This window comes from Coprinopsis cinerea, assembly GCF_000182895.1.
Source record: "Coprinopsis cinerea okayama7#130 chromosome 1 map unlocalized cont3.1, whole genome shotgun sequence".
Lineage (NCBI taxonomy): Eukaryota > Fungi > Basidiomycota > Agaricomycetes > Agaricales > Psathyrellaceae > Coprinopsis > Coprinopsis cinerea.
The window spans coordinates 2,120,390-2,144,801 of NW_003307544.1; the positions used below are offsets into that span (position 1 = coordinate 2,120,390).

Here is a 24,412-nt window from a genome sequence, read left to right on the forward strand (position 1 = left end):
AAGCCAGTTAACCAACCCAGCCAGAGGGAGGTGCTGTGGAACTTGCCGATGAAAGTTGTGTCGCTGCACAAGGGTTATCTGGGCGCTTATGTGCTTTCGTTCGCGCTGTCATACGCCCCAGGCACCGTACACTGCTGTGCAGCTGGGCTATCAGATCTTTCATATTATTATTGCCTTCTTGGGTGCTGTCCCCTGCGGTGTGGCACCAATAATAGGCGGCTCGTTTGTTATTTCTCTGGCGCTCCGCTTGCTGGGCGTTTCTCTACCCATGACATCGTATCGATTGCATCTCTTAGTATGAACCAGGAAGCTCTAAACGACAACCCTCTACCACCTGGTTGGACTGAACACTGGGACCACAAGTGAGTGGATGCAAAAAGGCTGTCTGCAACCGAATGCATGCTACTAATCCGAGTGCATAGACGAAACCTCTCGTGAGATCCAGATTACCGTGCACGATTATCTGCCACCTTAACTGTTTCTCAGATACTATGTTAATCTCCAGACAAGCCCACCAACTGTAACCTTTGTCCGCCCTGGAAGCATTGCCCACTCACCAACTTTATCGCCGGCGCAATCGCGATCTCTGCCCTCGACATCGACGTCGCCTGCTTCGAGCTCCATGTCTGCGGGCCAAGGAATCAGATCGAGGGGTTCCAGTGTTGTAGGATCGCCACCCACCAGCTATCCCTCGAGTTTATCAAGTTCGCCCATCCAGATTCCTCCCACCAACGAGTCTCCGTTCAGCCAAGCCCTGCAGGCGCAGGGGCATCCACAGTCACGGACGTACGCACAACTGCTGTACGCGAGCGCATTTGCATCTGCGACGCCGAAGCCTCAATCCGAAAGCCTATCACCTTCACCTGTTCAAACTGCGCTACAACCATCGTGGGCGAATCCCAATACAACGCGCGGTCCCTCTCCACGTTCAGATTCGCGGTCCTCTGGGAGGCCATTACCTCAGGTCCCCATCCCTCCTACAAGTTCTGTCTCGACCTCTCCGGAAAACCCTTCTGGGTCAGGGCAACCGGAAGTCGGTCTCTTTCCGCATGGCGGGCCAAAATTAATAAGCGCCCATACTACGACCACTCCATCCGCCTCGACGGCCGCGTCTCATACTACAGCACCCCAGACCGTTGAAGACGTATTACCTCGGGCAAGGAGTGTATCTAACGCGGACAACCAATGGCAACTTCCCTTCCTTCCACCAGCAGGGAGAGCTCGAGGAACGCCCAACAGTCAACGAAAGACTCCGCCTTCACCCACTTATAATCAAGCATCTCAAGTTGTCCGTCCGCCCTCACAACATAATCAAGCGAACCTCCTGCATCAGTTGTCGCTTCTTCAATCGCAACCAGTGTCCCTCTCTCAAACCGCGCTCTCCTACGATCGTGATTCTTTCTATGTCCCGGACCAGGCGTCTTCTCCGACCGCGTCTTCCCCGGATCCAGAGTCCTCAACATCCCCCCATGTCTCATCAGCGGTGTCCAATCAAGCGAGTCGTGAAGGCGAGTCCGTGCCGTTACTCCCTCAGACCACACCCGTCGGCCAGAGTGCCCCCTCCGCCTCTCCGTCGATTTCACCCAAGCCTCCCCGTAAAGTACTCAAGAAAAAGGTAATTGGTTTGTCTCTTGTATTTGCATCATATTCGCTGATGGTATTCTGCCACCAGCCTCAAGGTGCACCCTTCGCCCCTCCCCAAATCTACAACATTGCGCAGGCTATAACTGCCTCCCAGCCCCAGCCGCAACCCGAAGACGAATTCGATCCCGCCACATTATATGCCGAATCGTCCATACAACAATGGGCGACCCCCGCCCAGAACCTGCAACTAACCCTTGTCCCAACGAATCAATCTCCCTCTCTGGATCATGGTCCGGATTTGGCAACTTCACCACCAGCTTTGGACGAGCCTCCTAGCTACGCAGCGAGCGTTTCTCCGGGAGAGTCGTTTCAATCATCCAATTCGGGGTCTCCACTCGTCGTAATGAACCCCACTCAGGAATACGACATTCGACAGCCGTCAGGCCCGTCACCGCGGCCAATGGACAAAACTCGAGATACCATGAATCAGAATGCACCCAAGGTCAACACGAATTTACCCCCAGTTGCCAGAGCGCAGGGTCCGAATAAGCTCAGGAAGGCGAATGCGGCGACTGCCAAAATATCTGGCGTCGATTCTGCGATAGCTGAGCGTCGAGCTGAAGGATCTGAAACTACCACTCGAGTCAGTGGGGCCGACTCAGTAACCCTGAAAGGAACGGCAGGGACCGCAAATCCACCTCCCTCGGAAAGGCAGGTTCAGGCACTACTGCATAAACCCTCCGGTTCCAATGAGCGGCGGTCAGAACATCTTCCTGCTCAGCCCCATCCATACGCAGACTCGAGTCACCCTTTATCATGGGGTAACAGAGGCGGTCCCGCTACCTTACCAATCCGATCCCCCATGTCCCCACCCCCTAGCTACGACTCACAAACCAATGGGACCACTCAAATCTATGTCAACTCCTTGGAGCAATTCGCCGCCATGACCCTCAATACCCGCCCGCCACGGCAATGACACCACTTCGCATCGATAGAACGCATTTACCCATGTTCTGTATCATACTACATACAACCCTATTAACTAGTTAGTGAGCCAAGTGAATGAAATTCCAGATGAGAATCGAATGATTATTGCGAATGGTAATACAAAGGCATCTATGAATAGCGATAAAAAGAGTCCGTGCGGTATGGATACATCGTCGGTAATCGTCGGTAGATGAGTAAATCGAATAAGCAATAGCGAGTGGGGGTAAAGATTGTGGTAAGATAGCAAAAGAATGGGGGAGAACAGTGGGGACAAAGTCCGTGGGTTTGAGGATCATGAACCGACGGTAAACGACTCTCCACAACCGCAGGCATCCTTGATATTGGGGTTCTTGAATACGAATTTGGAACTAGAGAACGAAGGGGAGGACAAAGATCAGTTCAAATGCGGGGTAGGGCAAATTTCGTACGATGGCGTACCTTAGCGCGTCTTCCTTCCAGTCCATCTCACTCCCGATGATAGAAAACAACGCTTTACTATCAATTAGAACGCGTACTCCATCTTGTTCGACGACTTCGTCGAACTTTCCAGGTTTGTCCACATATTCTAGGTGGTAGGACATGCCGGCACATCCTTTATTCCGGACGCCTATGCGAATGAGTTGGGGTGTTGGGCTGTTAAGTAGCATTCGTATCCGCTCGACAGCGCCCGGGGTCTGTTAACAGCATTGTATCCTCTTAGATGACTGAATGACTCATAGACAATGGAGGAACGTACCATAGTAAGCGCGGCTTTCGTGGAACGTAATTTGGGTCTTGGTTTCGTAGCTTTCGGTGCAGCCGGTGGACGACCAGCAGTCTGTGGTGCACTTGAGTCGTGTGATACTCTTGTTGTTGCATCTATTGGAACGGTGTTTGAGGGCCCCGAGGAACTAGGCGAGTCTGCAAGTGACTGGGGCGCTGGTGCATGAACCGATGTCTGCGAGCGAAGAGCCGACATCATGGCCCTTCGGGTGAAAACGGACGACGAGGAGCATGGTTTCAGTCGACGAGAGCACGATGAAAGTGAGTTTGTCGCTGTCCGCAACGACGATGAGGAAACTCTGGTGATTGCAGAGGACATGGCTGTTGGTGGTCGAGCAGGGCTGGACTCTGCTGTTCAGTCAATCTGGACTCGGACTGATTTCCTTTGTTTGTCCTTGCTTGAGTCACCGGTTAATGCTCCGTGTCGGCCAATCAGAGCCCACCTATTCCGAAGGAAAAACCCTAACCCGGGCTGCACCATTCAACAAGCGCTGGTGGCCTGCGCCAACGAAATGCCCGGTGATCATAGTTCAGTTTTCGACAAGGATACACCTCACGCCGTTATTTAATAACATGTTTATTAAACCGACTAGTTCTATCCAATGGTCTCGTCCCTTATTGCTCTTGCACATAATTACCTGTAGTGTGTTAGATCAGAAACTATGATTTTAATAGCAAGGAGACTCACCAGGGAAGATACCCTCCTGACCATTTAGTCTGCCAGTCCACCAATCTTCCTGGCTCTCGGTCTTCTTAACCAATTCTATACGATCACCAGCGCGGAAGGAAAGATCTCCCTCGGCCTGAAAAAAAAAGCCTTAGCAAACGGCAGGCAACGAGAAGGAACCATAGTGCTCACCTGGGCATCAAAATCGTACAAGGCAGTAACATATACAACCACTGGTTTCGGCTTGGGTTTCAGCGGAGGCGGGGGTGGAGGAGGTCGCTTCGTAGCCGCAACACTAGATGCGGCAGAAGGAGAGCGCGCAAGCGATGGAGTGGGCATTTGGAGGTGTCCAGCCGAGCTGCTTGCAGATGCCGACGCAGGTGTGTAGGGCGGTGGAGGTGCAGCATATTGCGATGACGATCCAGGAGGAGGAGGCGGGGGCTTCTTATAGGCTGCTGCCGACGATCCGGTACGGGACGGCGGAGGCGCGGGGCGCGATGAATAGGACGATGAAGAGCTGGCAACGGTGTTGGCGCGACTGATCCCAGCTCCCCCTCCTTGCGCGCGTTGGGCTTGCACAAGACGGGCTGTGAACGCCAAGCAAAGTCGTTGGTCAGCTATCACAGGGACAGGGAGCAGCTCAACGAAGACACTCACACACTGAGATGATTCGCTTGACGATGTTCAGGCTTTCGATCCTTTCCCATGCATCAGTCCGCTTCGATTCATACGTGTACTGGATTTCTGCGCCAGGGACGTTCGTGATGTCATACTTGCAGTTGTCGGCAAAGCTTTGCATCTTCTCCAACAACAGATAGTAGATGTTGAGTCTGGTCCGGGTCCGTGAATAGGTGCCTCCATAAGATACAGCCATCGTCACTTACTGCATGTAAAAGAAGGAATTGAATAGAGGATCAATAAATGCTGTCGCAAGTTGCATAAACCTCGGCAAATCTTGCTTCAGCGCGGTGTTGATGTACTCGTATTCGTTGGTCGCAATCTCAAAGTCTTGTTCCAGCTGCCTCAATGTTAGTCGATACAAGAACAGTGGATGACCATAATCTCACCTTGAACAAGTTCTTCTCGTCACTAAGAGACTTCTCCTTCTTATCCCTCAGTTTCGTCAGGGAGTTATTGAATCGGTCATAGTCCGTGAGCTAAAGGAATAAGGTCAGCGGGATCCAGAAGGAGGCAAGGGCGGAACAAACCTTATGATCACGCTTGGTGATCGTCTTGCGGATGGTCTTGACGATAGCTTGGAACTCCTTGAGAGGGGCGTGAATCCTGGTTGTGATAAGTTCCAACTCTGGGCTGATCAACTGCTGCATCTCCTCCATAGCATTCTGGTATTGGGTGACATTTCGAATGGTGTGAGTAGCATCGGGGTGTTTTCCGAGGAGATCGAATTCCCCTTGGATGGGCTGGAAAATGACGGCGAAATGGGTTGCAAAACCGGAAGACGAGGTGAACAAAGCTGGTCACACGAATGGTCGAATTCGAGGGTTAAAATCGAAAACGTTGCAGAGTCAAACGGTTGAAAGCGCCAACGTCATAAGGGAAGCAATCCATATCAGTACGGAAGGATAGACGCCAAATGGACACACATGTAACCGCATCTACGAATGCATTGGTGTCCTTGAGCAATTTCTCAGTTCCCTGCTCTATAGCCTGAAACTGTTTATGCCAGTCATCGAATTCAGGGTCGGAGGATTCTGTATTTTGTGATCGAGACCGTCAGGATGGTTCGGAATGGGCGTGAAACACATTTCAGCGTACTCTTTGCCATGCCAATCCGGCTGGTCACCGCGAACGGCGTCCTGCAACGAGAATCAGTGCTGATCCTTCAAGGTTTCGTGCAGCTGCCTACCTCGCCAATGCCTTCCCTATTCCCTTCATCGTGAATGAGGTGGTTGTAGGACAAGAAGGCTTGTGAAGCCCGCAGCGCTTGTCGCCGTCGGATTCTGGATCACACAGCATTCCTTGTCGGCATCTACAGTTCCCACGACCAAGGCCAAGATCGAAAAGTTGGCCTCCTCCCCAGGACACCTTCCTCCACTACAAGGATCAAGATTTTATGAACTGCTGGATGAATATAAAATATTACTGTCAATAATGAGATCCCGGGGTATGCGATTCTCGACCCTATCCGAGTCAAAAGTACACGATGACGTCAGCTTTGGAGGAGCTCCGGCCCCGATAGGCGCAATCGTTACTCATATAAGTAGTTGCTTCTCGACCCTTGCCTTAGTTCAAACCATCCTCAAACAGTGTTAAAATGCACATAAATCAACCTTCAAACCAGATCAAGTACGTATCTCACTCGATCCTTTCTTTACCTCGTGCTGAAGCCTTGGTTTCTAGATTGACCAATGTATCTATTGTCCGCCTCAAAAAGGGCGGTAAACGCTTCGAGGTACGGTACATAGAATACTGCTCATGAATGAGGTGACAAACCCTTGGATCAGATTGCGTGCTACAAGAACAAGGTCCAGGAGTGGAGAACGGGAGTGTACGTTCCTTCCTATTTATGACGATAAAGTTAGATCCTGACCAATGCTCTGCAGGGAAACCGACCTCGACGACGTCCTCCAAATCAGCAATGTCTTTGTCAACGTGTCAAAAGGAGAGGTAGCAAGAAGTCAGGATCTCCAAAAGGCCTTTGGTAAATCAGATGTGCAGGCTATCATCAAGGAGGTGGGTATCACATTGACCCAGTACTTTGAAGAAGAGTAACTAACAACGCTCAAGATTCTCAAGAAAGGCGAACTGCAAGTCGGCGAGAAGGAAAGAGACCACGATCTCTCTTCGGTTCGGAAGGAAATTGCAACCCTCGTCGCAGAGAAGTCCGTTGATCCCGCAACCCAACGTCCATACCCGGTCGGAATTATTGAGAAAGCAATGACAGAGGCTGGGTTTAGTGTCAAACCTGGAAAGACAGCGAAGAGCCAAGTCACCGAATGCATAAAGCTTCTGCAATCCGACTCGAGTCTCCCGATTCAACGAGCGCGAATGAGGATCAAGGTTTCTATGCCACTGGAAGATAGCGAGAAGCTCAAGGAGAGGATCCTGCAATCCGCAGAGACTGTAGAACACGAAGCGAGCGCGGATGAATGGGAGATTGTGAGTATCTCACACCTGTGCCAGGGTATATTACTTATCACCACCACTCCAGACTATCCTCATAGATCCCAGCCAATTCAGAGTGATCAACGAGCTTTTGCAAAAGGAATGCAAAGGCAGAGGACGCCTGGAAACACTTACTTTCGCCGCAACCGCAAGTGGTTAAACAACAGCGCCGAACGAAACGGAATTCGACTTGTAGCCTTACATTGTTTCTCAGGTTCCACTTGTGTAATATAGTACATTGTCAACTTCTATGCTTCACAAGTTGACATCGTTCAAGATAAGCGGTCTCATGGTCTGCGCCCAGTTGTCTTCCCAGTTGGACCACTTCCAATCATCGTCGCGTGTAGATGTTTTGTACTTTCTCGAGCCGTGGACATTCGGCGTTGAAGGGCGTGTTGCCGTACTTGCCAGAGAAAGACTCAGCGCAGCTAGACTTTTGGCTTGGGGGAATGAAGTGAATAGGTCCTGGAGCGGGACAGATGTCAGCGGATACCAAGGGAATTCTGACGAAGAGCACGTCTACCTCGAGTTGCTCTGCCAACTCGGGAGCGCTACGGAATATTAGACCGTTCTTTCCATGTTTAACGAGTTCTGGCAGGCTGAAGAAGGATCATTTACACTGGATTTCTTCAATGATCGTGACGGGCTTACCAGGAGAAACCCAAGGCGCAGACGGGGAGCCCGCATCCAAACATGTCCACCACCTTCATAGGTAGGTCGAGAGCCGAAGAACTAGAATGCAATGAGACTCCCAGGTCCGCCGAGCCTGTGGTAATGAATCTGTTAGTGGTACACACGCCGTTAATCGGGGGATAGAATTTACCAAGTAAAATTGGATAATCCTCCGCCTCTAACCAAAGGCTGATGCACCGCACCCATTGCCAGGACTCTTGAAGGGCGGACACCTCCTTCATATATCTATCCTTCAGTGGCCCTTTTCCTGTGACAATAGCCAGGACTTTTGGTAGCGTTGTTCCTTTAGAGGCCTCCTTGTTTACCTCCCTTGCGCGAAGCTCGTAGATACTCAAAGCTTGAAGCAGGATGCCAAAGTCTTCATCGGGGGTCCAAGACGTGCTGGATACCAGGAGAGCTGGTCTGTCCGGTCGTAGAGACGGTGCCCGGATTTCAGTGTAGTCTCCGAGCGCATTCACGCCTGGCGAAGTCGGGCGAGAAACGATCTGCACTCGCCCCTGGGTAGAAGCCCGATTCGGGGATCTAGAGGTCTGTCGTACACCGATTTCGGTGAATGGAGTGGAGTATGGAGGATCATCCTTTGGGAGGAAACCGCGCAGGGGTTTGTGGAACGCGAGGAGTGGTCGAAGTCTTTGGAAGAGCTATAGGATATCCAGGATGAGGTTAGCCAAGGTATAGGTAAACAAGGTACCTACTTCATGCGTTTCTTGAGGAGAGGAGCGGTGAAAGTGTCGTGGTGGTCGATCGTGCAGTACAACCTTATGCCCCCTGCAAGCATAAATGAGCAGATGGCGAAAGGACCTGTGAAGTAGGCATACCGGAGATCCCATTCCTTTACCAAGTGATCTCGCATGGCGCGGGTAACGAACAAGTGCGCGTAGGCGGATTGGCCAAAGGTGCGTTCGAACCTAATTAGGGAGACGTTGAGTCGGAAGACATCCAAAACTGGGTATGGACTCACCATTCTGATATCCGGACGAAGATGTGGTTTTGGCCGAGTCTGAGAGCCAAGATGCTATATCCGAGATTGTGCCAGTCGATGATGACCTTGCTTCCACGTATTCGGGCAACAAGCTGCACGATAGCGAGGGTGGGTATACTTGGCGGGTTCTGGCACGACGTCTAAGGATATGCGCTGATATGAAAGACCGAGCAAAGTTACCTGGACCAGCAGGAACTCGGGGGGCTTTTCGATATAGACCAAAAGGATGAGTAGGATTGCCGTTAATTGGTGCAAGATCTTAAATGGCGCAGCAACGACGAAGGGAAGTTTCTTTAGTATCCACGGTGGGTCTGGAAGGTGGCGTATCTGAACTCGCGGTAGGCGTTCGAGAGCAGGAATCACGTCCGACCCTGTGAGTTGTTTTAGCTGGACGATGCATGTGGACAGGACAGACACACAGACCTCCGTACCCAACCAGTTCCGTCATGAAGCCATTCTCTGCGAAGCTTTGCGCGTGGTACATCATCCTAGGACTCCTGCCTATGTCTCCCAACACTAGAATCGCTACAGAGCGCAGAGAATGGCAATTTCGTGGCTTGAAAAAGTACCATAGGAAACACGTCAGAGAGAGCCACCCAAGCGCTAGGAGCACGGCCGGGAGAATTTTGAGAATGTCCTCGCTGTTCATTGTGAGATTGTAGGGCTTGTCGTCGCCGCCGTTGAGCTACATGGACGTTGAGGACAGAGATGTGATATCTGGATTGTCATTGGACAGCGGACACGCAGGTCATAACTCGCCTCGGCAACATTCTGATTTGCTCGGAGCTCGCATTTGAATCCGACTCCACCCACAACTGTCCTCCTTACTCAGCTTCGTACCACCATGTCCTTCTCCTCGTCGCTGCGAACATTAGCTAGCTCATCGCGTATTGCTGCCCGAATATCGCGTCGTCAACATGGCTTTTCTCTAGCAACAAGAACACTCGTTTCAGCGTCGCTGAGGCCTGCTCTCGTTCCGTCATCGAGGACGAGACTACAAAATGCCCTGCCTCGGGTGAATTACCAACCTCGTGAGTCGACTTTCTAACTTATTACTCGAATGTCATTAAAACAATAGACAGAAAGAACCATGTTCATCCAGACCGAGAGCACCCCCAACGAGGACTCCCTCAAATTCATCCCAGGCGTACCTGTCATGGAGGAAGGCTCAGCCGAATTTCTGGATACACGCTCTGCCCTGGCGTCACCCCTTGCCCTGAGACTGATGGGCATTGAAGGTATTACTGGAGTATTCTATGGGCCTGACTTTGTGACAGTGTCCAAGAGTTCGGACCACCCCTGGGCGGTCGTTAAGCCCGAAGTATACGCCCTCTTGATGGAATTTTTCTCGTCTGGGCAACCCCTCTTCAGAAGTGAAGAGGACCGAGAAGCTGCTGGACCCCAGGACACCCGGATATTGGACACGGATTCCGAAACAGTTGCGATGATTAAGGAACTGCTGGAAACACGAGTTCGCCCAGCAATCATGGAAGACGGAGGAGACATCGAGTATCGCGGCTTTGACGAGAATGACGGCATCGTCCGTGTCAAGCTAAAAGGCAGTTGCCGCGGTTGTGAATCTAGCTCTGTGACCTTGAAGAGTGGGATCGAGCGGATGCTAATGCATTATGTTCCAGAGGTGAAGGGTGTCGAGCAGGTACGTCATCTCGAGTTCAGCCTGAAACACTGTTCGCTGATACGGGATCCAGATACTGGATGAGGAAGAGCAAATTGCGCTCGATGAATTCGAGAAACTGGAAAAACGACTGGCGGAGAAGGAAGGCAAAAAGGACTCGCCGTAAGTAGGTGCTTGGCTTTCTCACTAGTAGGCTGTCGGGGCTCACTGATAGATTCTTTTTGCCATTGCAGCATGGCCCAGTACATGTCGGTATGAGACAAGCCCTGCACAGCGCCTCTTGGCTTAGCCATATTGCGAGGATGATGCCCCACGTTCCGTTGCATGGGACTTTGGGTACCTGATGAGTACCAGGACGGACACGCACTGTGGCGAGAAAACCGCACTAAGGACTCAGCTGACTGGTAATTACGGACTTGTGTGGATTAATTAGTATTCGCATTTGTGTTAGAGAGCAGAAATAGAGTTTATGGAGTTGGCTGTATATGCCTTGTGTGAAGTCATCATTTCAGGGGCAAATAGTGATCATGTGGCCGGCCAAATCGTACCGTGGCACAACAGCGACCGCCAAAGTGTCAAACCCAGTTCTCCATAAGACCAACCCTTCTCCAGCCTCTTTCTCCAACGCCGTCCCCGCGTCCCCCATGAGCAATGGTGTGTATGCCCATATTCCCTCAACGTCCCCTTCACCTTGAAAGCCTAACCAGTCCCTAGGTCTATGTCAACGACAAGAAGTTTGCTTGGTCCGTTCTCATCCTTCTCGTACCGGAATGGTCAGGAAAATTAACATCCACTTGCAGTGAATCCTGTATCAAGGGCCACAGATCGTCCTCTTGTCACCACACAGACCGACCTCTGTTCGAAATAAAGAAGAAAGGACGGCCTGTGTCCCAATGCACCAAGTGCCGCGAGCTCCGCAAGTCGAAGAAGGTTCACTCGAAATGCACCTGCGATAACAACAGCCAGAAGGCCCGGAAAGAGCAGCTCGTACCACTGTCTACAAGCTCGAAGAGTGCGTCCCCATATCCATTCTATTGCGACACTGACCCTCACCTGGATCTCAGCACGTCGATACATCCCGATCGTACCAGCCCTTCCCAATGGCCTCAAAGATGCCCTCCAAAGCTCGAAATCTCCCGCCATACCCGCCGACGAGCGTCAACGGGGTGCGCATTGTTCCTAATCTCTCATCATTCATTTAACTCATGGTGATATAGTTGATTCACTACTGAACCCATGCACTTGCCAAGACGTTTGGAACTGTAAATGCCAGGCAGCTGGTCCGAGCTCTCTCGCCCAGCAACAGCCTATCGCTATGAAGAGTCCCAATCCCCTCGAAGCTCTGGCTCACGTCGCTTCGCTAAGACGCAATGAGGAACGCTCGACCAGCCTTTCAGGCACCTCCCGTGCCGGACCATCTGCTCCCCCCACCCGCAAGGCTAAAATCCCTCGCCCTCGTCCGCACAGCCCACAGCATCATACCTCTCGCAAACGTGCAAAGCCGAGCTCCCCAGGAACTTCCCCTGTCCCATTGCCAGATATGGGCACTCCTTCCATGCGCATAATCGCACCTGGCCCCGTTCTACCCACCACTTTCCCAGACTTTGGTGTCCTACCCGCTGCAAGTTTTGCCACTCCTTGCGTCGACTCGGGATGTACCTGTGGGATGCAATGCGCCTGCCCAGGATGCATACAACATCGGGGAGCTTCCCACGCATCAGCCGACCACAAGGATTGCGGAGAAGGGTGTGGGACCTGTATCGACCGGAGCACAACAGAACTCCGACTCAATGCATCCAGAGGGACATGGGAGACAACAGCACCTTCTTTCTCGATTGGGCTTTCCTCATCGTCTTCTTCTTCGGCCTCCCTTTCGGCGTCGTTTCTGGACCAATTCTTTGCTCGAGCGGCTGCTCTCCCTCCTCCCCCTACCAATCGCCGGGTGGCCCTTGACCCGACCGATACTTCCACCACGGTGGAATCAAGCAATCTACCCAAGCTGGATTGCTGCGGTGGTGCATGCCTCTGTCCCAGGGGAAGCTGCTCCTGCCGCGCGAGTTGCGGGGGCGCTTGTTTGGATGACCACCTGCAGCAACTTGCTCAGCCCATACCTCCCGTTGTTGCCACCCCTTCTCACACTCCAAAAAGTTGCTGTGCTGGGAAACGAGCTACAGCGGCACTTTCCATCGCTTAGTTCGATGTATCGTATGTATTCAAATACTTATCCCTTCGTATCGAGCGGTCGAGTCTGCGTTCAGACTGTGTAGTAGTAATACAGATTGTCATGGCATATGGTACCTTTCATAACATGGCTTCTGAATGACAAGCATTGGTTCTTCCATCACAGTCGCCAGTCATCCATTACACGCTGGAAGTTATTCTAGCATCGGCGCTTAAGGAGAAAGATAACGTACTCACGTGTCATCTGAGAGAAAGCAGCAGCAATAAGGAAGAGTCTAATCAGCTTTTGATGCTGGGTTGAAGTTGACCATGCGTACCATCGTAGTGGAACCGTGTCTGCAGAAGACAGTCAGTGACCGGAGGCCTACGATACGTAACACGAAAACGTACCTTCTTTGGATTATCGGGAGCATGACGAACGTAGCGATCGTTGTCAGCGGGTCTACGCACAAAGCACAAAAGACCAGGTTAATGTCCGCTTTTATCCAGGCTTTCGCTTCATCGCCGCTTACCGCTCCTTCTTCTGCAAAAGTGACGGGTAAGGGCCACATACGCTTGTTACATGAAGGAGCGTTATCGACTTACCTTGCAGGATGCCAGCATGCTCTGTAACGTTACGCACACAGCAATCACACTGAGCACAGGAGACCACTCGTTACCCAGGATAGAAGCACAGATCTGGTAATAGATGTGCGATTTAGTCCGTCGAAAGAGGGGTATTGGCAAATACTGTTTCGTACATGTCCGTTGGAGTAAACGTGCTGTGTGATTTGGGATATGAGGGATGGATTATTCACGGCAGTAGAGATGGGGTAAGGCTCACTGGGTGTATTGGCGCTTCTCTCCCATCTGTTACGACGAACTGCACCGCCGGAGATGATATTGGGTATTGACTGTCGAATCTAAACTGCAGCGTATACTTCTCTCCCTATGCGATGGATCGAATGGTAACATGTGAGTCTCGGGTTATGACCACGATATGCCTGTGCCTCCCGGGCATACCTGGTAGAGAGACTCTCCCATGACTTCGATCGTGAACCACCAAGTGGCAAAATCGTCGGCTTTGACAAGCTCGATACCTAATCAAAGGTTTCCGGCCATAATGAGCGACCGCACGCTCGATCCCCACCATCTGGTTCGTTGGTACTCACCGACTGGACATCCCTGCTCCTGGATTTCGCGCAACTCTTTGCCCAAGCGACGGGCAGAAATAGATGCCATGATGTATATCGGAAGATCTACAAGTCGGTTTTGACTTCGAGAAAGAAAGACCTGAAGTTCACAAGGGAAGGACGACAGTTGTGGTAAGAGGTTAACTGCAGTGCGGGCGACGATTATAGACTCCAGAAATAGAACTCTCAGGCACCGGTCCCACGATGTGTTTGTCTCGGTCGTAGAGTGACTTGAGTTTCGTTGAGAGTCGCGCCCACCAATCCAACGGCTTTGTATCCTGCGAGGAGGCTGCAGACGACCTTGGACTCTGGAGGCTGCAACGACCTCGCCGCAATCGCTGCCGATATTGGTATACAAATAAGCGCAAATAAAGCGGTCTTTATAAGGGACTGTCGGCGGGAATCATTTTTTCTTCATTCAACCATTCACCTCCCTGCCTTAGAGTCACTTGGATACTCACTACCTCAGAGAATGCAGGCGCTCGTGGGGAGGAAGAGAAACTTATCGTATCTCGACCGTTAGCCGACTTCGAAATTCCAATTTCGACACTGGCGAGGCTGGGCTGCGGTACATCTTTTACCGTCTTTTTTTCCTTATGTATTTCTACGTCTCGGCAATGCGATCTCTTTCTCCCCACCCATGTTTACCAGTATCAATTCATTGGTTTGCCCTGAAGCTTCTTCCCATCCAGCACCACCACGTTTGAACGAAGATTGCATGACCCTTATCAGAATGTGGAGATGAAGCATATACGCGATTTCGACTTTCTGGTTTCCGACATCCTATCCGGCTTCGAATCTCCTCAACGCAGAATCCTAGACCGATACCCAGACCACCATGGCTTGACGTGATGCAAAATTTCTTCCCCAGCCCGCCGTTGCGGAAATAGCCGGGGATCCGTTGTCGCCGTGTCGGTCTGGTAGTGCAGTGAACATTTGGCGAACATCCGATTTGGTATTGCTGGTCTGAACAACGGCTTGATCTCACACTTGCAGTTCCAACTTTAACAGAGTTCAAATGTGTGCCCTTCGCAACCATCTAATGAAGTTTTGACGACACATAGCCGCTCAATGGCAAATCGAACCATTGTTGTACTGAAAAGGTATAAAGGCTTCTTTCGCCCCTTCTTTCCTGCCCAACTATCTTTCCTTTCTCCTCTCACTTTCAGGGTCTCGCACCACAGGCGCAAGCGCCTTTGCTTTCCATTCTACATTCTATCCCTCTCGACGAGGTTCACGCTCTTTACGATCCACACGTTCACCCGGTCATTGTAACCCCTTTCTTTACAGGTTTGGTCGCTAGTTCGTTAACTTTACTTCCAAACAAGATGCTTCCAAAGTTTGCCTTGCTCTGCACCTTTACTGTCGCCAGCCATGCTCTCCCTATCCTCCGTCGACAAGCACCGGAACCTTTTGTCCTCCCTGTACCTGCTGAAGGGCCCGGTATGTTCTAATCTTCGTGTCACCTTTCGACCTTCTCATGTTCTTTTAGGTCCTACTTTCGATGCCACAGCTACACGCGCAGCCACAGGCGTCCAAATTCGCAACGCCGCGAATCCGAGCGTTTGTTTCGACGTCTCCGACTTCCGTGCTGGAGATTTCAGATTCAACCTTGTACCTCTCGCTTTAAAACCGTGCGATGCATCAGTTGAAGGCCAAAAGTTCGACCTGATCACTAAGGTAAAGTTAACTGCTACTGATTATCCTATTTGGAAACGGCATTGAAACAGCGTTCCTGTCATAGGGAGAACATAACAATGTCCCTGATGGCAGCCGAACGTTGATCGTTTCGAGTCAGCAATTTACCTGCGTTGACCGTAGAAGCAATAAAAACGATCGTACTCGACCTGGCCTCTTTGCATGTGGTACGTGTAGCAATCCGTCCAGATCGTACATATGTCAACGGCTTTTCACCAGGTGGTCGGGCTGCTGGTGACGGCGAGACTACCGCGGACCAGCAGTTCTTCTTCAATAGCACGGCCAACCTAGCAAGCGGTATCGGGTTCACCCTTGTTCGAGATTCCGTCAACAATGGCATTGGTCCCGGGAACACTTGCATGAGCTTCGACGCGGACGGATTCGTTCAGAATACTCCTTGCTCCCCTCCCAACTTCACACCAGAACAGACTTGGATTATTGGCGACGCCTCTGGTGGTTCTCCTCCGTCTGTGCCTACCCCCGACGCTCCAGTGAGCCCTAGTCCAGCCTCGTCTGCCGAGCCTGTCGCTCCGACATCTGAGCAGCCTGTGCCAGAAGAGCCGTCCCAGTGCCCTGCAGATGTGGAGACTGTTACCGTTGTCACCACTGTGACCGTTCAGCCCACACCTACGCAGGTGCAGACCCAAGGCCCCGCTATTTCTCTCACTTCGAGTATTCCCGCGGGTGGTTCAGTAACGTTTGTACCCCTGCCACAAGCCACAGATGCTCCAGCGGCCGAACGACCGGAGGAGTTTGTACTCCCGGTGCCCAAGGAAGGCCCAGGTGTGTACTGTGAACAAACCATCTCTCGATTGACTTCGGCCTCACTCTCCCAATACAAGGTCCCAAATTTGACTCAACAGCTACTCGAGCAGCGAGCTCTGTTCAGATTCGAAACGCGGCGCAACCGGATCTTTGCTTCGACGTCTCCAACTTCAAAGCAGGAGATTTCCGTTTCAACCTGGTGCCCATCGCTCTCAAAAAGTGCGATGCGTCCATTGCTGGTCAAAAGTTTGACCTCATCACCAAGGTTAGTACACCTTCACTGGCGTTGTTTCCTTGCACAGAAACGCATAGTAAATCTGCTCTTCAGGGCGAACATAACAACGTGGCGGACGAAAGCAGGGTGATCATTGTTTCCAGCCAGCAATTCACCTGCGTCGACCGCAGGGGGAACATTAATGACCGCAATCGCCCTGGACTGTTTGCTTGTGGAGGTCGAGCAGCAGGTGATGGGGAAACTAGCTTTGACCAACAGTTCTTCTTTGACAAAACCGCTGATCTCACTGAAGGCATCGGATTCCCGACAGTTAGAGATGCACAAAACAACGGCGTTGGGACTGGAAACCAATGTTTGACTCTTGGCACAGATGGGTTCCTCAGCAACACTCCTTGCTCTCCTCCCAATCTAACCCCGGAACAAACTTGGATTGTAGCGTGATGGGGACTAGATATCGCCCCGTGCCGTGTATTACCGATCCACAACTGTATTCGTATGCGGTCTGAGTACCATTCCTACATCATTGAATTTCTTCACCTGGATATATCTTACATGGATAAATAGTACAAACGGTCAAGTAGTGCCGCACAAAGAAGTGGAGGTGAGTAGACGCCCGCCGAGACGGAAGGGCTGACAGGGCAACAAAGGGACAGTAAATCGGTTATTAGGCATCCAATAATTCTTGCTTCAAATCAGCGAATGCTGCCGAGCCTTCACCAAAAATTCCAAGTTGCCGTACGCAAGCTGCTGCTTGGCGGTACACCGTCTCGAGAGCCGGTTTTGCTGGTCGCCCTTGTGATTCTAGGTGGACTCATAAGCCATTAATCTTGACACTGATGAAGCGAAAACACTCACTCAATATGGCTTGGTTCAATTCATTCGCTAAAGCGACTCTCGCTTCCTTGCTCACAAATGCAGCGACATCTCTCCCGGCTTCCAGCGGTCTATCCCAAGCGAGGATTCCAAACGTCTTCTTGAATAAAGACTGAACTTCCGGCCGCGGGTCGCCTTTGTAGTCGTCTGATATGGCCTGTCCATACTCAATCGCTGCACTAATAGCAGCTTCGTATTGGGCCACCGAGGGTATAGAACCCGACGTTGACCCTTCAGGAACGGGGTTTAAGTGTCCGTTACTAGCGGTGCTGGTCGAAGGTCCCAAGTATCCCGTAGCATCATCGTCAACGTCCATTCCCATATCATCTTCCAACCAGTCTCCTTCGACTATCGACGACGTCCGCGCTGCCGACGATCCAGCGACCGAGGGACCAGGAACATTCCTCGTTTCGGCTTGGTTCATCTCTTTCTTCATCTCCGTCGTGGCAAGAACGAGCTCAACGAACTTCCTACACCGCAGCTTGAACAGCATTAACCCAGCTTCGGCCTCGAATACAGCTGGATGATGTTCCTGTGTTTCTTTCAGCGCAGTGTCAATGTCACCGGTTGCAACAGCGTTAACAATCCGCTTCCGTCGTTCGATGTCGTCCTCGAGGTTGGTTATGGCGAATGTGGGTTTGACCGGCGAGGTTCCCTCCATCACGACATCTTTGTCCTCAATCATGAGCGACTTGCGACCCGATGCACCCTGTTGTTGTGTCTGGAATGCGCGAACGGTTTTGGCATAGCCATGGTGGACTAGGTACGACATGACAAGGTTGTTCAGTGTCGCCTTCGTATCTTCTTCGGAAAGGGGTGTTTTAGAGGACGAAGGCCCTGCTCCAGGCACGGTAAGACTGGGTGTGCGATGTACCGGCGTAGACATGATCTTGTTCCACACGACAGCTTTTTGCTGCTGGACGTGGTTGTCGATGTCAAAGACGAATGGTTCGTGACCGAAGTTGACGCGAATGCTTTCTTGAGCGTGTTGAAGACCTATGGCTGGATACAAGTCGATTCCTTTGCCGACATTTTCGAAGACATTGCCGAGGAATTGGCCATTCTTGGTATAGAACGCACGTCGGGTCGAGAAGTCGATTCCACACCCTATCTTATCGCCACCTTGGGAGTAGATTAATTCCCATTGTGACGTGGAGCCACTGAGAACACGTACTGCCGTAGGTTTGTGAATATGCAGTGCCGTTCCTTTCAGCTGCGAAAGAGCACCCGTCGTCACCGTGATAACCCCATGAGTTGTTCTCCCAGCCGGGTAGGCGAGAGAGTTTGACATTAGGTCCAGAAAACCTGGGGAGTGGTTAGCCGCGTTTCAGGAGGAGCAATAGGTACAACGAACCCAATACTAACATGACTGGATGAAGTCGTTAGCTATGATCCGATGGAAGCTTAGGAACAGTATCACGTACCTCTTTTGTTCTTTTCCGCGGATTTCTACCTCGTAGTAGTAGATGCCACAAACAGGGGGGATGGGGTAATTTGCCCTTGCGGCTGCGCCGTCCTTGTCTCCGTTGGTAGAAGAGCCTGTAACAGTATTATGATAGGGTAAATCAAGAGTGCTCGGCCAGGAACTCACCATTGTAAACGATGTCACGTCCGTCAGAGGAGACTGAAAGAAATTGGTGCCTTTCTTCGACACTCCATCTGGTTGGTAGTTTATACTTGGGAGCTTGGGAAGGGGGTACGGAGCTGGAAGACGGATTGGAGCGAGGAGGCGGACTCGAGATACTCTCTTCATCACTATCAGAAGAGGGATAAGGGCGGCTTGTTCCAGAAGTAGTACCATCGTTCTTTCGGAGTGGGACGAGTGGAGGCGGGGCCTCAGGCACTAAAGCATCCCTGAACGCAGAATGATCAAGATAGGCGGGGCGAATAAAGGCCTCTGAGGAAAGTGAGAGTTGTAGGGGTGGTGCAGTCAGGGTGGTTGGCACTCTTTGCCTTGCGGGTGCACTTGGGCCTGAATAGCCTGTGAAGCTCGCACGACGGTTGTTGGTTGGGGAGACTGGAGGACATGACAGGTCCTGAGCTGGTGGCCCTGCGCGAATGACTCGAGGCTCAAAGTTCTGGCGAAACGATGACCTGGACAAAGAGGCAGACCTCGGTACTGAACGGGGGACAGAGGGTGAGCCGGGGGAGGCTACAGATGACGAGGAGGCGATACGATTTCGTGTGAAGGACGACGACGAAGGTGGTATTGAGATGACGTTCTCGATGTTGCGGACGTTGGCGGGAACGGTTGGAATGGGGATAGTGGATGTCCTCGCCGGCCTCGACGCTGAGGACATGATGATCGCGGAAAGAAAGCCCTGGACTTGGAGTCTCCCACGCCCATTACGCGTCTCTTCCTGTCACCCACCATGTCCCTCAGACTCGTTCCCGCAAATGGCCCAAAGTCTGCCTCTGTCCAGGACACAGCTGGTACTCTAGGCCTCCACGACACCCTCAAACATGGCCCCAGGTCAATTGCTGCTGAAATAAAGGACCATGGTGGCCTTAGGCAACGATTGGAGAATGTGCGTCGTACGCGTCCCTTCACAGACTTGATCGACGCTCATCCCTTGCCCAGTGGGAGGAAACCCAGGACAATCTCAAGCTTACCATGCAGCGAAACGTCTACGGTGTCGCTGCGCCTATGCGGTTACTCATGGAGCGCAAATTGGTGAACACTGTAGGCGCCTTGTTGTCCCGTTCACCTTCGCTTTGATTGACTGTTTCCTAGCACCCCAGCCCTTTCTCCACCTCAAACATTCATTTGGACATTCTCATGGGTCGTGACGAGATCATTGAACCAGCAGACATCTTCCAGGGTGCGCATTTCCATCTCAAACTCCAAGGGCATCTCTAACACTACCATAGGACCAGAATCCAATCTCCCTCTCGATCTACACAAAGAATTCGAGAAACGCTACAAGCATTAACTATGTACTATATCCAGCAACCTGTAGATCATTAAGTGTCCCAAGGATCCTCTCTCAGCTGCAACCCTTCGCTCTTCAAAATACCCTGCTCGACGACATTCCGTGAGCTGACCACACAGCCCTCGAGCAATGGCACGCCTAAATAAGCATAAGATCCGCATATCCAAATTCCAGGTGTCGATTCGTTTTCCAGTCTCCCAGCTCCTTGAAGCTCTCCCAGTTCGCATCGGGTTTCTGTCGGGCACTCCCACCACCACTTTCTCTTTGGCTTGCAGAGCCCGCGTAAGGCTTGTTTTGACTCTGGAGTCAAGACTGCGCGTTCTAGCGAAGATACGCTGAGTACCGTGTCCTTCTGCGGCGGGATGAAAGGGTTGGTGGTTTGGTATACTGATGGGAGGAATGAAGGGTATCCCTCTGGCCGAGGCAACATATGCGTCGCCATGGTGTATGTCGATGGTACGCAGAATTCCGAGTCTTCGCTATCTTCGTCCCAATTGGAGCTGATCAGGTTGAGGTCGCGTCGGTCTTGGGCCACAGAAGGTAACAGCGTGTCGTCAGTATGATTGACCACTATTGTTGAGCAATACTTGAACGTCCGCAAGCATCGGATCTGTTCTTCCAAAGCATGACGTTGGGCCGTGGCTTCTATCGGAAGAGAGCGGGCATAGCATCCCAAAAGTGGGACGGCTCTGGAGGCCTGCGTCGCGAGAACGATGTGACTGAAGCCGTGGTGGGTGAACCTGGTTCCGTCAGGACGTTCGCATTCGATCGAGATTAGCCGTGGGTTGGCAGGGTCGGCGCTGAGAGAGACAATTGCGCTATTGACATGAATGTTTTCTAACTCCGAGGAAAGGCGAGAGACGACCTCCTGCACTCCATTAGTCAAAACGAAGTGGTCCTGGCCCAATCCTAGCCAAACATAGTCTGGAAGCAGTTTCAGAGGAATGATTACGAATGAGAACACCACGACATACCCAATATCTCCTCAACAGGATGGTTGAACACGTCTTCCTCCGGAGCTGTGCACATGGCAGACATCAGAGGGACGAGGATTGTGTGGACATAGTCTTGCCAGGCAACGTCCAATCCAATCCACCTGGACAGTTGCCCATTCGGTGCAACGTCCTTTGCCCATTCCTCCAGCGTCATAGTCGCTAGACGTTTTGAACGCCAAAAAGGCAACGATTGCCATAGAGTAATCGCGTAACACAGAGCGAGGTGGAATGTCAATACGAGGAACATGTACGTTCCCCATAAAGTCCCAGCCCAAGCTCCAAGCCAACTATCGTTTTTCGACCCTGGAAGTTCGTTGAGTACACTGGGTTTACTGACGCCCTTCAAGCCATTCGCTCCATTGTAGAGTGCCGTCGCGGTAACCGTTGGAGGTCGATGCTTCTCTGACGACGACAAAAAAGAAAACGAGTAGGTGAAATTGGATGGCTGGAATGACACCCCCAAGCGTCTGTAGAATGAAATCAAGTTGCGGTAGTAGCCTGGAACACCGGTTAGTGGAGCTGAGAGTCAAAGAAGGCAGGAACGCACCTCCTTGGAACGAACGCATTGGGACGTCGATCCTCCACGAGCCTTTTCCGCCTGGTAGAGGCAGAGCAATCGAAGCGCAGTCCATTCCAATTTCAGACGCCTGTCGTGGTGTCAGACGGTGCATAATTAGACAACGGTCTCCTCTACCTTTTCGAAGAGGTGGACTTCAATCTTTTTTGCTTGCCCCTGTACGGGTTGGCCAAGGAGGTAGCTGGCTGTAAGCCCAGCAAGGCCGCTTCCAACGACGGCGACCTTGATTGTTGTCCTGTCCATAATGGGGGTTGGTGGGCAGGTGAGGGATAGACGTGGGGTGATAACTATAACAGCTACTCGGGGTGAAGTTCTGGGGAATGATGTACTTGATGGTTTTGAGAACCCTTTCCGATTCGTAAGTCAATCCCATACACATGGTAACATTTCAAGCGACGCGACAAAACCATCTTACGATTCTCGATTCAGTAAAGCCGCAAACTTCTTCCGAACACGCGGAAACGTCACAACGGTCACCTCCATTCTGATCCCTCACCATTTAGACGATGAACTTAATATATAGATTATAGAGGCAAAGATGTACTAGGGAGAAGCTAAGTATTCTAGTCCACACGTCTCCGCTTGTCGCGCTCTCGCTCTCTTGAACGGTCTCGCGAACGCGACCTGTAGCGACCACCGCTGTGTTGCCTCTTCTCTGGGTAACGTGACGAATAGTAGCCAGGAGATCGTGAACGCGACCGTCCTCGACGCGAATAGCGGGAGTCGCGGTGACTATCCGAACGGTCGCGGTCACGACGATCATATCCTCTGTCGTAGCGATCTTCCTTCTCCCGGGAACGATCGTAGTCGCGGTCGTCGCGGCGATAGGAAGTCCCTTGTTGACTGCGGTCGTATCCATCTCTTGGACGTTCTCCCACAGGTCTGGCATTCGCGCCCGTAGGTTGATCTTTCAGCTGAGGACAGTCTAGACAAGATTCAAGGAGTTGAAATATAGAACACGAAAGGCAGAGATTGCATACCTTTCTTGAGATGGGGACCCCCGCAATTGAAACAACCGCCGCCTTCCGTACCCATGCCGCCTGCCTTTACATTTGCGACGCCTCCAAATCCACCGGACCCAACTGTCGTATCTTGATCCAACAGGTGTGTATATTTGGTTCGACTGCGCTTCCCAAAGTTCTTGACTTGCATAACTTTGGGCAGAAGCGAGACGTCCACTGTCGATTCGGTCGCCGCCGTGAAGTCGTGTCGCTTGAGGATGTCCAAATCCTAGAGGGCGTGTTGATAAGGACAAACGGTCATCAATAGATAGCGACTTGCCTGGTGGAAAGCACCTTTATGCCAGTACTTTTGCAAGAACTTTTGTTGGCCCTTAGGCTTCTCCTCGCGCAGCTTCTTCGCGTGTTCAAGATCTTCCTTCAAGCGCTGTTCCTCAGGCATGGCCCGTCTTCGCTCAATCTCCTCTCGCTCTCGCTCTCGTTCGAGCTCCGCTTCCTTCTCCTTCTTGATTCTGGCCAATTCCCTTAACCGCCAAGCTTCGAATTCGCCTTCAGGGTCAAGGCCATCAGTATCGTCAACGTCAGGGGTTTCTTCCTGCTTCTCCTCTGCGACGCCATCAGTGTGCTGAAATAGAACATTGGCTGGATACCCACTTTCAGCAAGTTCCCTTCGAATCGACTCTGCAACCATGTTATGGCTCTGTTTCCGCCGTTCTTCAGCCTCCTCTTCTTTCCTTCGCAGGGCCTCTTCCGTATCCTGGGCGAGCTTCTCTTTCTCCGCAATCGTTACACGGGCACGTCTGCTAATCGTCAGGGAAGATATCTCAAAGTACTAAACGTAAGCTCACTTTGGTACGAAAACTGGTCGGAACTGTAGTTTGGGTTTCTCTTCTTCCTCAGATTCTGACTCTTCGCTGCTCGACTAGACAATTGTCAGCATATATCGCACAAAGTTGCAGGTCCAGACATACTTCTTCTTCAGATTCTTCCTCCTCTGACTCATCTTCCTCCTCTTCCTGCTCTATGTGGGCTCAAGCTTAGTATCATTCAACAGGCTCCGTGTCGCAGGCCAACCCACCTTCGTCCTCGAGAGCAGTTCTTCCAGATTCCTCTCGACCAGCGACAATCACCTTCCCCTCTTTCGACACAGCGACATCCTTCAACGCAATGTTGAGTGCGGCTTTGGTCTTTGGGACATCCTGTCGCAATGTCATCTCCTCATCGCTGACCTCCTCGATGAGAGTATCCTCATTCTGCTCATTCTGCACCTGCTCGTCGTCTTCATCAGAGTCCTCTTCGATATTCACTCCTTTGGGTGCCTTCCCCTTCCAGTATCGAGTGGCTGGTTTTGCAAGTCTTTGGGCGGTCTTGCGGGGTACAGTCGTAGCCAGTGACATGGTCGTCCTTCAAGTTATTATTGGAGCTCGAAAGCCCGTCGTGCCGCTAAGCCGGCTGGCCGCCAAGTGGATGATGCGATCAATGATTGCACGTGCCTGGTTGATTCTGTCGCGTTCGACGCGTCCGAGTGACCATTCCCCGCGTACTTATAGCCTCTCGTCCTTCCTGTTCTGAATTCGTTCCTTTCCC

General features: G+C 51.7%; 12 protein-coding genes across 12 annotated transcripts; 6 read left to right on the plus strand and 6 right to left on the minus strand.

Annotated features, from left to right (window-relative positions):
• Positions 1 to 297: 297 nt before the first annotated feature.
• Positions 298 to 2,560, plus strand: CC1G_03725 (hypothetical protein; the record flags this gene model as incomplete). Its single annotated transcript, XM_001828879.2, has 4 exons — positions 298 to 362; positions 423 to 434; positions 487 to 1,615; positions 1,673 to 2,560. 4 exons carry the CDS (start codon positions 298 to 300, stop codon positions 2,558 to 2,560), a joined length of 2,094 nt encoding a protein of 697 aa, XP_001828931.2.
• A 12-nt stretch (positions 2,561 to 2,572) lies between these two features.
• CC1G_03726 (iron sulfur assembly protein 1) lies at positions 2,573 to 3,667 on the minus strand. The gene is made up of 3 exons (XM_001828880.2): positions 3,308 to 3,667; positions 3,010 to 3,245; positions 2,573 to 2,939 (listed from the first exon to the last, which is right to left on the minus strand). Exons 1-3 carry the CDS (start codon positions 3,650 to 3,652, stop codon positions 2,864 to 2,866), a joined length of 657 nt encoding a protein of 218 aa, XP_001828932.2. The 5' UTR covers positions 3,653 to 3,667; the 3' UTR covers positions 2,573 to 2,863.
• Positions 3,668 to 3,948: 281 nt separating this feature from the next.
• Positions 3,949 to 5,896, minus strand: CC1G_03727 (Hob1p; the record flags this gene model as incomplete). The annotated part of the gene is made up of 10 exons (XM_001828881.1): positions 3,949 to 3,971; positions 4,022 to 4,136; positions 4,193 to 4,587; positions 4,658 to 4,830; positions 4,885 to 5,018; positions 5,068 to 5,157; positions 5,209 to 5,474; positions 5,605 to 5,712; positions 5,777 to 5,817; positions 5,868 to 5,896. The coding sequence occupies 10 exons, from the start codon at positions 5,894 to 5,896 to the stop codon at positions 3,949 to 3,951; spliced, it is 1,374 nt and encodes a 457-aa protein (XP_001828933.1).
• A 368-nt stretch (positions 5,897 to 6,264) lies between these two features.
• Positions 6,265 to 7,428, plus strand: CC1G_03728 (hypothetical protein). Its single transcript, XM_001828882.2, has 6 exons — positions 6,265 to 6,307; positions 6,362 to 6,413; positions 6,466 to 6,509; positions 6,565 to 6,694; positions 6,749 to 7,120; positions 7,173 to 7,428. Exons 1-6 carry the CDS (start codon positions 6,276 to 6,278, stop codon positions 7,284 to 7,286), a joined length of 744 nt encoding a protein of 247 aa, XP_001828934.1. The 5' UTR covers positions 6,265 to 6,275; the 3' UTR covers positions 7,287 to 7,428.
• On the minus strand, positions 7,382 to 9,285 carry CC1G_03729 (beta-1,4-mannosyltransferase; the record flags this gene model as incomplete). The annotated part of the gene is made up of 9 exons (XM_001828883.2): positions 7,382 to 7,591; positions 7,650 to 7,725; positions 7,778 to 7,892; positions 7,950 to 8,460; positions 8,515 to 8,587; positions 8,638 to 8,727; positions 8,781 to 8,929; positions 8,982 to 9,172; positions 9,225 to 9,285. The coding sequence occupies 9 exons, from the start codon at positions 9,283 to 9,285 to the stop codon at positions 7,382 to 7,384; spliced, it is 1,476 nt and encodes a 491-aa protein (XP_001828935.2).
• A 360-nt stretch (positions 9,286 to 9,645) lies between these two features.
• Positions 9,646 to 10,909, plus strand: CC1G_03730 (NifU-like protein c; the record flags this gene model as incomplete). The annotated part of the gene is made up of 4 exons (XM_001828884.2): positions 9,646 to 9,832; positions 9,884 to 10,458; positions 10,511 to 10,599; positions 10,671 to 10,909. 4 exons carry the CDS (start codon positions 9,646 to 9,648, stop codon positions 10,693 to 10,695), a joined length of 876 nt encoding a protein of 291 aa, XP_001828936.2. The 3' UTR covers positions 10,696 to 10,909.
• Positions 10,910 to 10,964: 55 nt separating this feature from the next.
• Positions 10,965 to 12,631, plus strand: CC1G_03731 (ACE1 transcription factor; the record flags this gene model as incomplete). The annotated part of the gene is made up of 5 exons (XM_001828885.2): positions 10,965 to 11,093; positions 11,152 to 11,180; positions 11,238 to 11,449; positions 11,502 to 11,603; positions 11,655 to 12,631. The coding sequence occupies 5 exons, from the start codon at positions 10,965 to 10,967 to the stop codon at positions 12,629 to 12,631; spliced, it is 1,449 nt and encodes a 482-aa protein (XP_001828937.2).
• On the minus strand, positions 12,628 to 13,915 carry CC1G_03732 (hypothetical protein). Its single transcript, XM_001828886.2, has 10 exons — positions 13,770 to 13,915; positions 13,621 to 13,697; positions 13,442 to 13,546; positions 13,359 to 13,379; positions 13,204 to 13,296; positions 13,131 to 13,141; positions 13,009 to 13,060; positions 12,936 to 12,954; positions 12,856 to 12,862; positions 12,628 to 12,805 (listed from the first exon to the last, which is right to left on the minus strand). Exons 1-10 carry the CDS (start codon positions 13,837 to 13,839, stop codon positions 12,799 to 12,801), a joined length of 462 nt encoding a protein of 153 aa, XP_001828938.2. The 5' UTR covers positions 13,840 to 13,915; the 3' UTR covers positions 12,628 to 12,798.
• Positions 13,916 to 15,118: 1,203 nt separating this feature from the next.
• On the plus strand, positions 15,119 to 17,015 carry CC1G_03733 (hypothetical protein; the record flags this gene model as incomplete). The annotated part of the gene is made up of 6 exons (XM_001828887.2): positions 15,119 to 15,233; positions 15,283 to 15,470; positions 15,535 to 15,655; positions 15,708 to 16,271; positions 16,331 to 16,518; positions 16,582 to 17,015. The coding sequence occupies 6 exons, from the start codon at positions 15,119 to 15,121 to the stop codon at positions 16,927 to 16,929; spliced, it is 1,524 nt and encodes a 507-aa protein (XP_001828939.2). The 3' UTR covers positions 16,930 to 17,015.
• Positions 17,016 to 17,152: 137 nt separating this feature from the next.
• On the minus strand, positions 17,153 to 19,661 carry CC1G_03734 (ran-binding protein 10; the record flags this gene model as incomplete). The annotated part of the gene is made up of 5 exons (XM_001828888.2): positions 17,153 to 17,289; positions 17,344 to 18,534; positions 18,599 to 18,666; positions 18,786 to 18,900; positions 18,953 to 19,661. 5 exons carry the CDS (start codon positions 19,659 to 19,661, stop codon positions 17,153 to 17,155), a joined length of 2,220 nt encoding a protein of 739 aa, XP_001828940.2.
• A 72-nt stretch (positions 19,662 to 19,733) lies between these two features.
• CC1G_03735 (hypothetical protein) lies at positions 19,734 to 20,375 on the plus strand (the record flags this gene model as incomplete). Its single annotated transcript, XM_001828889.2, has 4 exons — positions 19,734 to 19,889; positions 19,943 to 20,044; positions 20,096 to 20,183; positions 20,233 to 20,375. The coding sequence occupies 4 exons, from the start codon at positions 19,734 to 19,736 to the stop codon at positions 20,292 to 20,294; spliced, it is 408 nt and encodes a 135-aa protein (XP_001828941.1). The 3' UTR covers positions 20,295 to 20,375.
• On the minus strand, positions 20,326 to 24,222 carry CC1G_03736 (microfibrillar-associated protein 1; the record flags this gene model as incomplete). The annotated part of the gene is made up of 10 exons (XM_001828890.2): positions 20,326 to 21,218; positions 21,269 to 21,787; positions 21,837 to 21,936; positions 21,984 to 22,213; positions 22,441 to 22,791; positions 22,847 to 23,096; positions 23,124 to 23,625; positions 23,674 to 23,747; positions 23,797 to 23,846; positions 23,904 to 24,222. The coding sequence occupies 10 exons, from the start codon at positions 24,220 to 24,222 to the stop codon at positions 20,326 to 20,328; spliced, it is 3,288 nt and encodes a 1,095-aa protein (XP_001828942.2).
• Positions 24,223 to 24,412: the final 190 nt, after the last annotated feature.